Source organism: Aythya marila, assembly GCF_965140915.1.
Source record: "Aythya marila genome assembly, chromosome: 5".
NCBI lineage: Eukaryota > Metazoa > Chordata > Aves > Anseriformes > Anatidae > Aythya > Aythya marila.
This window is the reverse complement of record NC_139046.1, coordinates 21773494-21788319: the sequence shown is the minus strand read 5'-3', so window position 1 is coordinate 21788319 and position 14826 is coordinate 21773494. Positions and strand designations below refer to the sequence as shown.

Sequence of the window (14826 nt, the reverse complement as noted above, 5' to 3'; positions counted from 1 at the left end):
TTTCTCCAGAAACAGAACTAAATCATAAAATCCAGATGAGAGCAAATTTGAATTCAGGAAACATCAAATCTGTGCTTGGATAGGCTTGTCACTTAGTTTTGAAATCACACGAACTTGTGTCGTGTTAATGCAGGAATCTGGAAGGGACCACCTTTCAGGAATGCACATCCTAGTCTTTCGCTGAGAGCCTGAGGTGGAACCTCTTTCCACAACATATGCAATGTTTTTCTCAGGATGTGCTCTATAATGGATATGCCCAACATGTGAAAGAAGGAAGAAGCTTGATGCTGAGAGTCAGAAATGAGTAGTGGTCACCATGGACCAATTCTTTCACACTGACATGTTTTTCTTTCATTTTGTATTGTAGCAGCAAGAAGGCAGGAGCCAAGGGGAAGGTCGGTGGGCGCTGGAAGTAAAGAACCAGGCAGGATGGCCCTTAGTGACATGCCGAAACGCTGCTGGTCTCCTCTTTCTTCCTTCACAAACCACTTGTGTTCCCATGCCTCAGCGATAACAAAAATTGCAACATCAGCCTGGGTTGGCTATTGCTGCTGCTTTTCTTCCTTTTCTTCCTGGAGGGGTCTGGTGGCTTCCTCAGCCAAAAGGAAGCAGGTTCCCTGCGGAACTGAGGTGACTCCTTGCTGGCATCTTCAATTCCTGCTGAGCATGTCCTTTACCCTCCTGATACCAGCCCTATGCTGTCCTGTAGATTGCTGTGTACAAATCTCTGGATTTTGTAAATAAAGCGCAACCAGTACCTACTTCAATGACAGCTTTCTGGAATGGTGTTTTTATTTTATTTATTTATTTTTTTTTAATGGCATTTGGGAATTGGACCTTAGCTATCCTTATTTAATATTTAATCCAGCCCTACAAGTGGAAATGGGGTTTGGCATCATTAACAAAAAACAGGACTGGAGGCCAGTTTTACAGGTCCCATACAGGCAAATAAGGAAAGCCAACTCCGTTCTGGGGGAGCTCATATCTGTGGGACAGTCTGGATGCCAAAAGTACTTGAAACAAACTTAAAAGTCTGAGTGCTGAAGGGAATCAAAGAACTGGGTGTAAAGGAATGAATCCACAGGCGCCATAGTTTTCAGTATGCAACATTTCTTAAAAGCATATGTCACAGCACAACACAGATCACCGTTAATTCAAATATTACATTAAAATGTTTATTGAAAACACTTAACCTACATATAGTATTAAAATCCAATAGTGAAGCCTGAATTACTTGGTTATTTTGATGTAGATGTCAAATGGGGCCATGGACACGAAATGGCTGCCACCAAACTCAGGCCGTGGGCTCTTGGTTGCGTGGGGCCTGCTGTTCACTTTGCTGACCTTAGAAGCTCCTGGTTGGAAAGAAGCCTACTGCAGGCTTCTCACCAGGCTTCCTACCAAACTTCTGGCCTTTCCCGGTGCCAGCTTACACACTCTGGTTCACCAGTCAGTGAGGAAAAGAGAATCATGGTGGCGTCCCACCCCACAGCGTGAAGTCAAGGTGGCAGGACAGCAGTCAGGCGCTCAGAGGTGGCTTCCACAGCTCTTGCAGAGCTGCCACCCTGTGCCCCCGACACGTCCTGTCCCTCGCACCCCTGGCTTGTCGCTGTCCCACCCTTTGGGGCTGCGCTTCACGAACTCCCTCAGCGACGCCATTTCGCAGCCACGTTTCCCCACCCCTGCCCCGTGCCTAGCGCACCCCAAGCACCGCATCCTCTCTGTGGCGAGGGCGAGACCCCGCTGCCTCCTCTAAGGGCGAATGAGGTGGTGACCACCACCCCAAAAAAAATCAAAAATACACAAAAACCACCCTCGTCGCCCCTCCGCTCCAGCAGAGGGCGAGAGCGGGAGCCCCTCCATGGCGGCGGCGCTTCCGGGCCGTGCCGCGGCCATGGCGGCGGGCGGCAGGCGGGCTGTGTGAGCGGGGCAGGGCGGCCGGGGAGGGCCGGGGTCGGGCTCGGTGGGCTTCGTGCCGCTGGCCGGTGTTTTACGGGCGTCCTCTCCCCGCAGGTACCCGCTGTTCCAGCTGGGCGGCCCCCAGCTGCGGATCTTCCGCCCCAACTTCTTCATGCTGGCGGTGCGGCCCGGCGTGCCGCAGCCCGAGGACACGGTGCAGTTCCGCGTCTCCATGGAGTGAGTGCACGGGGAGGGCGGCCGCAGCCCGGCCGTGGGGTGCCCGGGGGTCCCCGCCGCTTCTGGAGCATCCCCCTGCGCCCAAAGCACCCCCCCTGTGGCTGAAGGAAGGGTATTGTGCACCAGGGAGAGCTTTCAGGGCGCTGGGCTAAGCAGGAGCTGTGCTTGGTTCCTCTCGGGGTGCTGGGAGGCTCTGGCTGCCCCGAGGTGGGGTGAGGAGGAAGGGAGAGGTGGTGGAGGTGGCCAGGAGGAGAAGAGGTGGTGTCCAGATGCTAGTTTTGCAGGATTCCTTCATCCTGGCTGCTCTGCTTCTACATGTAAAGGCCCGCATGCCGGCAACAGGCCCCAGGAACATTAGAAGTCACGTTCAGAAGCTTAGAAAGGATTCTCAGCGCGGGCAGTCAGAAAGCCCACCCTGGCTCCCAGTACAGCAGGCATCTCGTGTTTTGATTGCTGAGGTGCCAGAGAATAAAATGTTCAGCATTATTTCAATTTATGGGCCGTGAATTGCTGTAACAGTGTATGTTCCATGTTGGGTTTATACATCAGTGCAGTGAAGCTACCTTGGTTGAAAGGGGAAGACATACCTATTCCAGACCGTTAACCTGCCTTTAAATACTGTGGCTATGTTCCGAATTTAGTTAAATATTTCTACTTTTCCTTCTTTCTTTCCCCAAAATGTTTTTTTGTTGCCTAGAATGACAAAAGTGGATATCAAGAATTACCTTGAAAAAATCTATAATGTGCCAGTAGCTGCTGTGAGGACCAGAATACAGTATGGTAAGTGCAGTTGAGTAATTCTCAGGGATAAATGCAGTTTACCTTTTCAGCCAGAAGAGGCTTTTCATGACAAAAGGTCTAATAGCTTTCTACAAACTATGTTGCTGGTGGCAACTTCCAGCTCAGTTCTTTTTATTATTGTTACTTAAAACAATTATGTACCACTTCATATGTAGTGCTTCATATTTGAATACTTTTATTAGGTTACAACAAAGTTTATTTTTAAAAATAAAAAAATGAATTTAAAAAGTCTTAAAATCTTGACCTGTATCTAACCCATGACAAATACCTTTGTAGTTGCTACCATTTCTCCTTGAAGACCAGTGGATGTCTCACTTCCAAAGGAACTACTTCATGTATTTTAATAAAATTAGCAATTAAACTTATTTTTTAAGTCTAGGAAATAATAAGAGTTAAGATTACCTAGCATGCACAGAGAGGAGGTGTTATGGTCTAACTAAAGTCGAAATATGTAGAGAAAAAAAATTATTCAATTAGACAAGTACAAAATATCAGAAACATATCTTTACAAACTTTTGGTTTTTCATAACCTGTAGTTACCACATTTCTACTACAGACTCGTATGCTTCCAGTTACTGTATTTCTTCCTTGCACTACCATTGCTCAAAAAACCTCACCACCACCACCACAAAGAACCATTAAAAAGTCATTCTTAATTGAAATTATGTTGAACTCAGACTTGGAACAGAGGGACCCATCTCTGATTGAACTAGGCTAGAATTCTACAAAGTCACATTTACGTGTGAATGCCTCCCTTCCCAGAGTTTCTCTGACTGTATTTTGGATGTAGTGCAAAGTCAGGAATATATTTTTACGTCATGTATGTTTTTGATCACCAGGCAGTGCATTAATCAAATGGAGAGTGACTTGTTTGTTGGGACATCTTTGGTTGGATTCCTCTTTTGCATGCACTAATTCTAGCAAAGGAATTGATTGATGTGTTTATAATGGTAAGAGTAGGGACAAATTCAAAAGGGCATAAGGAAAAAGAGCTGTCGTAGTGAAAAATGGAGAATGAAAGAAAAAGCTTCAAGAGAAGGTTGTAAAAGTCAGAGCATCTAAAATAAGGAAAACATCATCTGCAATGTGTCTATGTAAAAATAAAATTAAATGAAATCCTAAGAGCAAACATGTTATTTCAAACAGCACTGAAAAATTATTGCTTTTGTCCATAAAACTGTCGAGTCCCTCAGTACTTAATGGAAGTGGTGGTAGAATGTCAGGAATAAAAGAGGAAAGGGGCTTAGAACATCTCATAATTCAACAGCTTTAATGTTTGCCTAACATGCAAGGAGTAAATTGAACTTCCCACTCAGTTGTGCTTAGCATACTTTCAGTAAATGAAGGTGCTTTGATTTTTTGGGGTGTAGAATGTAATTTTCTGATAGGTAACGTGTGGAGCCTGCTCATTAGCTGGGCAGTAAAAATTGACAAGTTTGAAGCTGCTTCGTGGTCATGCTTGTCTTTCTGAAGCAGGTAATGTTGGCAGGACAGTTTATTTCTCCTGCCCCCCTACTCAGAAGACTTGCCTCCTTGCTTCTTTGCAAAATTTGTGACCATGAAGGCACAACAGCTGTCAGCAGCCCACGTCTGGTGATGCCTCCTCTCCTTACATGTCAGCAGTTTACCAACTTCAGTACGTTTTAGTAATTTTGATACTGCTGTGTGGTATCTATGTTGGTGCTGAAGAATTAACCATCTTAATAAATCAAAACTGGTGCCCCCCCCCCCCCCAACTTCGCCTTGCTTTGGGGTACTTGGAATTCCTGTAAAGTTAAAAATGGGACTGTTCATTTCTGCAGGTGCGAACAACAAGAGGAACCACAAGAATCAGAGAGTGAAGACACCAGATTACAAGGTTGCCTATGTACAGCTGGTGAGTTAATATGGATGCTTGCAGGAAAAGAAGGGGCTCTTTGTCAGCCAAGCTACAAGTAATGCTTGGTGAATTGTCCAATTAGCTGACTGTTTCTTCCACTCCTCTAATGAAGGCATTTTCTTTAATATGTTCCAGAACATATAAAGGCATTCACTAGTTTAAATGACTTAGTTTGACAAACAAATTTAAACAAATTGTTTATTTTCTAGTACCATTTGTGTCTGAGGCCTGTATGTAAGTTAGGGCCTGGTGTCATATGGCGCTGCTTTGTCAGCAAATTTCATGCTGACCCTGCACTCTCCGTGCTGGAAGGTTCATGGCTTGTGTGGTTGATTGCTGAAATGTCCAGTAAGTGAAAGAATATATTGTAAAGGTGGGGAACTTTTTATTAAAGCTCTTTGGATCTCCAAGAAGACTTAAGGCGTATTCCCTGGAGAGCTTTTAGTCATGTCTAACAAGTGTGCTTTGTGGCTAAACTGGGTTCTGAAATGTGTATTGGTTGCCCAGTGGAAAAGGTGCTTCATGTTCTTACAAGTTTCTTTCATAACAGGGGCACATTATAGTTCTGTCTTCTCTTGGGCTTACCTGTCTACAAGTAAGAAAGAAATGCCACCAGTGATAGAAAAGCCCTTCACGTGCCAAAATTACTTTAAAGGAATGCTATTTATGGTTGTAAAACCAAAAGTTCAAAGTTGCTGTTGGCAACACAAGCTCAATGTTACTCTGTCCTGGGACAAGGAGTCAGTGTGGGGGAACATTGCGTGATCTTACAGCATAAAGACTGCGTAAGAATTTGTAAGGACTTGGGGTCAAATTAAAGATGCGTAGACAATGGGAGATCTGATTTATTTTTTTTTTTTTATTTTTGATTTTAAATTAGCTTAGAAAAATATTCTCTAAGCCCTTTCTAGGGAAGGGAGTGGAAAGAAAAATGAGGACTCTGTTTTTGTAGACAGCCCTTATCTTTAAAAGAACAGTATAAAAAACAGGGTTAATAGGAAGTAACGGTTTTATGTTTAGATGAGGACTAAGCTTGATTCACTGTGCTGAAGTTAAAGGCAATGTCATCTTCACCAGGATTTACATTATGATAGTAAAATTCACATGCCTTTTTCAAGGAACAGGCCCTGTGTCGGTAGACAAATTCTCCCTAGTGGAGGGAAGGCTATTACCTGTGCAGGGTTTTTGTCTGTGAAAGTTCAGGTATGACTGATTTATTAAGAACACAGCTGAAGAATTGAATGTCAGGAGTGATTTTGTATTGTACAAGTTGCTTTCTCTGTGTGTTATTCCTTAGTAGGTAATTGCAGGCACTTTACATTGCCATAGCCTCTTGCTGGTGATGGCATTGCTTTTGGAGGCTTGTTCCCCAAGATTGAAGCAGACATGCATCTCTACTGAACCTTGGTCAGTTCTCAACTTTTATTTTCCTATATTTAATGTAGTCTTGTTTCTGTGTCTGCTGAGTTGCGAAGGGAAGCAGTCTGCAACCCACGGATAAATTCAGTGGAAAGCCAAATGCTGCTACTCTATGGAGGAAGCCACTCATTTAAGGCAGTGCCTTTGAATGTTCATTTCAGATCAAACTTCTGAACCTAGAATAGTTGCCATCACCTTGTGGGTAACTGCAGTGGAATGGAGAACGCACAAAGCCCTGTGGTACTGTGGCTGAGGAGTGTTTCTGGTACCTGAGAGAGCAGGTGTCTTTTACTGTGTTGTCCTATCCAGTGACATCATCCTCAGTTTTTAAAGAATGCCATGTTTTCATCTCTCCCATGAATTAGGTTAGGGGACTGCATTTTACTTTTTGTTGTACAGCATCCCGAGTGAGGGAATTCTGACCATTTATCTAGATTTCATCAGTGAAACTTGGTCTGCCTGTTTTCTTTTCACATTGTCCTGTCCTCTTTTCTCTCTTTTCTCTTACTGTTGCTGTCTGTGAGCTCTAACATTTAGGTTTGTCTTTTTTTTTTTTTTTTTTTCCCCTCTTTTGTTCTTTGCTTTTCTTCAGTAGTTCTGGTGTCTCAGACAATGAGCTCCCAGTTCTGTGTTCACACCAGCTTTAAACAGTGAGTGAGGCCAGAAACCCAGTGTCATTTCTGAAACTGAAGGTTTTCCTTTCATTCATGGTGTGATTCAGGCCAAAACAGGCCCCATGCAGTCCATTGTTAATATCTGACTAATTTAGGAAAGTTTGGTAACCACTGTAAAACCCATTTTTTCATTAGAATTATTTTGCATCTGCCGTGAGTCAGAGAAGCAGGGCTTTCCCACCATTTTTACCAGCTGTGTTTTCCCTCATTAATCCAGTTTCAAGTTAAAACTGCTTATGACTGGAAAAATAAGTATGTGTTTTTGGAAGGTTTTGGGTTGATCTTCCTGTTGCCCACTAGGTGGAAGTATTGCTCTTCCCAGTGCGACTTGGAAGCGGTCCTGGTGTGGTTTACCTGAATGAAATTGAGTGTATTTCTTATGACTAGTTATGCTTGCCTGCTTCATAAAACATCATCATATGTGTCCCAGCACAACATACGTATCTATTAGCTTACCACAAGTGTCTCAAAGGTGGAGGGTACGTGAAGTCATAGCCGATACACCCTTAGGTGTCAGATTAGTGCCTCAGCTGCTCCATATGTAAGAATTGTTGTCCTTTCCTTTCCAAATACTATTTCTTGGAGATTCAGAGCTGTTTACTTTATTCTCAGGCTGTAACTGGACAAATACATGACCAGTCCAAGCATAATATTTTCACACTAAAAAAATACCTCAAATCATAGAAGGCTGTGGATCAACAATATCTTGCCATTCCAGAGCCTGCCTGCCTTTTTTCCCCTTCTGGAATGTGGTGAGAAAGGTTTAAGTTTAAGGCTTATCAAATGCTACTTTTTAATGCTATTTGATTTTTTAATTAAAAATATGTATCTTTTCCAAGTAGCTAAAATGAAAGTAATTAAGCAGCCTTTCTCTTTACTCAAATAGAGTTGTAATTATCCTAATATTACTAAAAGAAAAAAAAAAAAAAAAAGCCAGTGGGAAACTTTACAGTTGCATTAACATCAGGGAAATTAAAAAAAAACAACAACATCCCCTCCTCCTCCTTCACGGTTCTCACTCTGTAGCTCAACAGGTGTTAGCACCCGTGGGAGCTCAACTGTAGACAAGCCTCTGGAATCCAGACCTATTTTTAATTAAACCTGTTTTGAGAAATCTAATGGAGATGGCTGTAAAAAGGAGTCTGACCTTGTCAACATTAGGACTAACACCTATTTAGCTGCATGAATGATGGCACCGGTGGGAACATTTTTGCAAATGTTTTCTCCTCAAACCCAGCCTAGTGTGTCCTGTATGTTCTTATTAATTAACCCATTTGCACATCAGATGTGACAGCAGTTTTCATTTGACATGTAATGAATTCAGAGGAAACTTGGATGCCCTGTGTGCTGTGTCATTCCTGCGTGGGTTCTGCAGTTGCTTTCAGTGCTGTTCTGCCATACGTTTTAACATCAGATGTTACCAAGTGCAATAGGAGGAGAATTGTTGAAATGCACTGGATTATTAAACTGAGCTGCATTTGCTGCTACTGCTGGACTGAATCCCGTGCTGTTGGGAGTCCAACATTTTTTTAGTTAACGATACTATAAACATCACTTTTCTCCTAATTCTGAAGGACAGTAGTAAGTGCTTCAATTATCTAAATAATCAGAAGACCTCACAGTTGTTTACATGATCAGTGTTTGCTGCGTCATTCCTACACAATAATATCTGTGCTGACCTTCCATTCCTAAACTTTTCAGAGGACGCAAAGGTCAGAAAGTACAAGTGAGTTTGTGCTGGATAATCCTCCTAGCAATTTTCTGACATGAGGCTCAGCAGTGGAAAGGCTAACACTTGACTTCATAGGCCTAATTGTGGTCACTTAACCTCCCATTAAAATGAATGGAGGCAATTTGTACCACTTCATGTTGTAACTCCTTCTGCAAACTCAGAGAAACAAGGTGTGTTTTCAACCTTTATAACCAAAAAGACTTGACATCTAAGATGAAAGTATGTTTGGTGCTTAGGTCTCTTGTTATCTTGAAGGGTTTTAGTATTTAATAAAGGAATCCTCTTAAGACCATGTATATAAATCAGTTTTACATTTGGGTACGGCTGAAACGAGGATTAGATTTGTGCAGGAGCAGAAGTTTAATGGCTCCCATTTCTGCAATCTAAACACTGGACCACACATCTCACTTATACATAACCTTAGAATTTGTAGAAAGAAGGGAGGTCTCTGGGAAGGCCCTAAATTTAGAATACCGACATGTAAAATCATCACAATGACTTTATTTTTAGGTGCTTTAATAATGCTTCTATGACTTCATTGCTCCATTTATTTATTTATCTTTCTTTGTCTAACATTATAAGAGCTCATTTAGATATTAGAGGATGTGGAGGGAGAGCTTATCCTGACAGACTCCAGAGGTATCACCTCACGTTGCTGTACTGCTGGTAAAACAATTTTTTCACCATCCAATTCCAAGACAGACTAAATTATCTGAGTAAAATAGCTTTTTTTTTTTTTCTTTTTTTTTTTCCCCAGTGTTTGTCTTTTTTATGGTGCTTTCTTTTAGCACAACTGTCAGAAAAGAGGCTGCTCTCATCTCCACTTTTCTCTGTGCTTCTGACTAAGGTAACTGTGCTGGCAGAAGTTCTAAACAAAGACCTAATCCTAGCTTTTTCAGAGGCCATTTCAGTTTATGAATTTCAATAAATCAGTGATGAAAGGGGAGACTGGTTAAACAGCTTGCAAAAGGTAAAACATTGAATAAATGTAAGGGTTAGGAATAAGAATGCAAAATTTTGCTTCCTAGTTAAATATGCCAGTAGTTCATGCTCTAGCAGTTTGGAAACCAAGTAAAACACCCACACTGATGAACGAAGTAGAAATTCAGTTGTTTGCTTTATTTTGGTTAGGATTTCATTTGAAGGAGGCATTTAACTTAGCTGGCAGATGGTTGCTGTCGGGAAGGGAAAACTTACAAAGAAAAAAGTCTACTTTAAGCAGGACTGCATAAGGGAGTGATATCCCTCTATTCCTGTGGTAGGCATTGTTTTGAGAAGGTGGCATATGAGCTAAACAACTGGTAGCCTCTGGCATCATGCTGAAGATGCATCGAATGTAAATATGCCTGGATAGACTCTCAGCCTTTTATGTAAGTCGATGCCTTTTGGTATTTTTGAAATTTTGAAATACCCAAGATGAAAACTAGCTACTGAGCATGCACAACAGCTATTTTTCATACAGCTTTCATCACTCCAGAGTCTTACAGTGCAGTGTTACTGCATAGTATTGTTACTTAAGATTTATCAACCTTCAGTTCTCAGGGTGTAATGTCTTGGCTGTTTCGAATCGTGTCTGGCTGCCAGCCAAGATCAGAATTTCTTCACAAAACAAGAACTGGAAAGAGCCAACTTGTCTGTGCTGATTTTGATTTATTAAAAGACTCCAGATACAGATTGACATTTTCAGCTCAATATTTGACTTTCACCAGCCTTGAAATGGGAACTGTGAGCACTTTGATAAACAGCTGAAAGGTTTGCCTGGTTTCACTATAGTTTCTGTGCATATCCTTTTTAGTTTTTTTCCTCTTTTAAAAATAATGACTGTTTTGCAATGCTTAGTGAATTAACCATGAACGTTGTTAGTATGCTTTAGGGACAGCTTTCCTTCACTCTCCAATAAGAGCAGTGCTTTGGTGCTGGAAGCATACCAGAATGGAAGTGCTGCATAACAAGAACAGCCCCTTACTACACTGTTACCAACATAAATAGTTCTCAAATTTTCAGTGTAGGTGGTATGCCTACCATGTTAGCCTGAATTGTTTTCCAACTTGTTTCACTAAAATGGCTTCCTCTCCAGGATGGATGAGTCCTTAGAATCGGCCTCCTCTGTCCTATGGGTCCCACAGGGCTGAGCAACCTGCCTGCAGTGCAATTAAAATGCAGTAATTTTTTGTAATGTAAACAAATTCTTTTCCAAATGCTTGAGTGTGCCAAACTCTTGGGCAGCCCTTTGCCTCAAGGGTGCTTGCTGCTGATCCTACTACAGGAAGAGCATCAGTAGGCTATGGCGTTGGGATTGTTCAAGGCCATTGATAAGGCCTGTTGCTGTGCCTCAAAATGGAGCTATGCTTCAGTTGTCATAGGACAGCTATTATAAGCATACCTGGTGGTAGTTTACAGGTACAAAAGAGTTGAAACCCCCGAGCGTACGGTGTGGAAAGGAAAACCATGATTTGTTCCACTTGATCTTATCCAGGCTAGAATCTAGGAAAGCGCAATGTACACAGCAGCTCCCTTGTTGTTTTTGTAGTATGGTCAGGCTCTTAGGAAACCCCCAAGAAGTATGCACTACAAAAACAACCGGAGCATTGCTGGGTATGAGTTGATATTTCCTAGATTCTAGTCTGGATAAGCTCAACTGGGATAAGTCATGGTTTTTCTTTCCAAAGTGTATGCTTGAGGTTTAAATTCTTTCACACCTGTAAATGACCCTGTTGAGTGTATATGGCTAAATGGAACATAGCACACATTCAGCTGGGTTAGGGACATGGTGGCAGGGGTTTTTTTAATTTAATTATGTCACATTTCTTATCTCAAAATGCAGAATAGGTAGCCGTGTTGCGGAAGGCTTATTTTATCTCTTTTGTGGAACCATTTTGTAACTGGGCCTCTGGTTCAGTTATTTTTATTGCACAAATAGAAAGAGTGGCTGACCTGAAAAAACTGTGTTCCTCTGAAGCAATTGCATGCTTTTGTTGAGATTTCTATATGTAGTATTCTGCCAGAGAAGTTAATGTATGATAAGATTTGTAACTATTCCGGAGAATAATTTTAAGAGTTATGAGCTATCAGTTATGAGTTTTATTATGCGGAGTCCCATATGGAATGCAAAGGAATGGAAGGGTGATACTGTTGAGTTTAATGAAGTTGTGCTTAGTGCAAACACCACTAAAAAGTAAGTAGATAATGTTAATGGGATAGAACATTTCCACAGAATAATGGTTTCCTGCTGTTAGATAAAAACCAGAAACCAAGCAAATGTTTATTTTCCAAGTGGGAGACATAGATCTGATGATGATGTTACACTAAAATGACTTGTCTGTTAGGCAGAATGACTGATGCAGATGTAATCACTTTAATCTCATCAGTGATGTATTAGACAGATTGTTCCCACTGTAATTATTTTACACTGCAGACTTTATTCCTGTTGATAAGAGACCTCTGATACCTGTTACTCTGTATTCCCACATTACACCCCATAGTAACAGCTGCTAGGTCTGTTCTTTCTGATCCTTAGACAAGATTTAAACAGCTATAGCTGCGACTCATACCCAAAGTATTAATATAATGAATGCTTGCCCTGCCTGTATTTCCTCTGATGGTATGACTTTAACAAAATTACTTACTTTGCTCGTCTTGCTTTTACGGTGTGGCTCCTACAACATCTCTGAGGTGGTTCAGCATCTTGAAGATGTGTCCATCTCCTGACCATTCATTCTGTAAAGAAAGATGCCGGTGTCTTAATTTGCACACAGAAGAGAAGAGGCTGAAAGTTAGCTTGTGGAGGAGGGATATATGTGTATCTTGGGGAGAGCAGTGGAAAGAGATCTTGGGAGTGCCTCTTAAGGCACCGTTTTGACCATTTGTTTTCTTTTTAGGGCAAAGGACAAACCTTTCAGTTTCCCAACCTGTTTCCAGAGAAAGAACAAGACGAAGAAGCTCAATCTTTTGATGACTTCAGGAAGAAATATCTAGAGAAAGAGCAGAAGATCCAGAAGGGTGACCCCAGACGAGGTGGAGTTCCCGATTGGTTTGGACTTTGATGCCAGCCAGCTTGATGAACAAGCCAGCTGCCTTTCTGTAGGCTCAGAGGAATTTTGGTCAGCAGAACTTGAACTCTCCTCTTCTTGTAATGACCAAGGGTTTATTCTTGAGCAGCCCTTGCTAGAGTGTCTTTTTTCCTGGCTATTTATGCACGACTACAACAAAATGGCCCTAAAGAAATAAAAAGGTAAAATAAATCTGCATCAGATCTTCCCTGTGAACTTGTGGACCATTTCTGAAATGTGGAATTGCTTCTTGTTTCTGAATGAGAGTGTTACTGTGCTTACCTTGTTCCTGCTTCTACAGGTCATTTGAGTGGAAGTAGGAGGCGTTTCATTTGTCAAGTTAACTGTGGTTGGCATTGAATGTTACTTAAAAATGGCAGGATAAGACAGCTGGAGGTGGACAAGAAAACTTGTAGGTTATTAGACTGTAGGCTCAGGATGTAGGGTTCCCTTATTATCAGTTATGGTGTCTTTTACTATCCTGTGCATTGCCTTTCTTCCAAAGTGACCCCCTTTCCTGGGGATGCGTATGTAGCCTGATTTCACTCCTGCGTTAATGGCCGTGTGGCATTTTGGGGCAGGTTTTATTGGATAGGCTTGTGGCTGGGCATGTGTGTGATCCCCAGAAGCTTCAGGGAATGGACAGACACAGTGCAGTCTTTGCTGGCTGTTGTGCAATGCAGGTAGTTGCCTTCTGTGACCGCTCTGCCCCAGGAACGTTTCAGGGCACAGTTGTGCTAGTATTCCTTCCCCTGCCCACAGCTACCTTGCAGTGCTGGCAAGAGTCCTGTGTAGACACAGTTGTATTGGCATAAAAATGCTTCTGCAAGTGTAGACTGCTTTGTGCTCCGGACTAGTAAAAAGACTCTTTTTACTTCTTCTGGTGCAACTCCCTTTACTTCCAAGTTGCTGATGCCAGGGCAGTGGTAGAACTTTTCTAGGCCTTCAGGGCTGCCACGTTTATTTTTTTTTTGTTTCTTGGCTCTGCAGCTGTTTTTCCTTGCTCTGATGAGGATATTTCCTCTTTGCCTTTGTCAAGGAACGTGCTCTGCCAGTGTGTCAGAAACAGTCGGGGGGGAAGGAGGTCCAGGAAGGACTTTGCTGTGGATAGAAGGAAGGATGCATTTCTGCAGGCCATTGGCCACAGTGCCAGCACGTGCAGGGTTAAACACCCAGCTAAAGTTTCCCTTGCTTCTGAATGCTGCCACTCAGAGCAATTGGCAGGGCAGTGAATGAGCCCTCGCCTTGCCTTGAATGCTTCTACCGGGTGCTCTCCATTATTGTTCTGTGTCTGAACTTCTTGTTTGGACAGCTAGCAAGATGTTTACAAGGAAACAGCTGTTCCCCAGAGAGGCAATCCAAGTAGGATTTTACGCACCCCCTTCTGTTCATTAGTCGCCTCTTTCCCCCTGCTACTTCCCCTCTGCGCGACAGTCCATCTCCTTCTGCGGTTTGTTGCTTACAGCTTCAGTGATTCTCCCACCCTCCTCTTTGTCCAGCTTCCAGGGGGGATCTGCACGATGGTCTGTGTAAGTTAGCTGGTGCTTAGAGAGATGCTCTCAGAGAGGAGGGAGATAAGGGAGGATTTGCTACTCCTAGCCTGCCAGCAGTTACAATAGTAGATGTGGAAAAATACTGAGTTCTCCGAAAACAGCCCGGGTGTTTGGCATATCTGCAAAGCCAACACTTCCAGAGTTTTGTAGCGACATGTAAAACTCCAGGTTAAATCAGGAGCTGACCTGCAGTTTTAAAGCAGGAGGACTGAACTTGTCTAGATAAAAGGGTTTCTCTCCTGCAGTACACAGTTTTCCCCGCAGCCCTCCTTCCTTTATTTGTGTTTTGGTTTTGTTTTTTAATGGGGTTGTTTTTCAAACTCTCACCTCCATTTAGAATAATGGGGCTGGGGCTTTGCCTCTATGGTATAATATTATAGAGTTTGCTATTTTTTCATCACTTTCCTTTGTGGTGGCTTCCAATATAGGTAACTCCATCTTCACCATGGTGATGATAAAATGAAAAGAGTTCATCTAGTGCTGCCATATATCTTCCTAGCTGGCTGGTCAGCCTTGAGCAAGCAAACAGTCAGGTATGTGATAGTTCTGGATGAGTGAGGCTGTGCTCCATGTGGTAGGTGTA

General features: G+C 42.5%; 2 protein-coding genes across 2 annotated transcripts in view; both read left to right on the top strand.

Annotated features, from left to right (window-relative positions):
- Positions 1 to 772, top strand: part of TNNT3 (troponin T3, fast skeletal type) — a gene marked incomplete at its 5' end in the record, with an annotated part of 35795 nt that extends 35023 nt beyond the window's left edge. Inside the window, one exon of the mRNA XM_082762822.1 lies at positions 368 to 772. Within this exon, the coding sequence (XP_082618948.1) occupies positions 368 to 416 (49 nt within the window). The 3' untranslated portion in view covers positions 417 to 772. The remainder of the gene's footprint in view (positions 1 to 367) is intronic.
- A 1081-nt stretch (positions 773 to 1853) lies between these two features.
- On the top strand, positions 1854 to 12900 carry MRPL23 (mitochondrial ribosomal protein L23). Its single transcript, XM_082762221.1, has 5 exons — positions 1854 to 1920; positions 2014 to 2136; positions 2834 to 2916; positions 4740 to 4813; positions 12520 to 12900. Exons 1-5 carry the CDS (start codon positions 1862 to 1864, stop codon positions 12682 to 12684), a joined length of 504 nt encoding a protein of 167 aa, XP_082618347.1. The 5' UTR covers positions 1854 to 1861; the 3' UTR covers positions 12685 to 12900.
- Positions 12901 to 14826: the final 1926 nt, after the last annotated feature.

Coding starts and splice junctions, on each gene's coding strand:
- MRPL23 (XM_082762221.1), top strand. CDS start 1,862: ATGGCGGCGGCGCTTCCGGGCCGTGCCGCGGCCATGGCGGCGGGCGGC. Junction 1,921..2,013: donor GCGGGCGGCAGGCGGGCTGT/GTGAGCGGGGCA, acceptor CTCTCCCCGCAG/GTACCCGCTGTTCCAGCTGG. Junction 4,814..12,519: donor AGGTTGCCTATGTACAGCTG/GTGAGTTAATAT, acceptor TTTTCTTTTTAG/GGCAAAGGACAAACCTTTCA.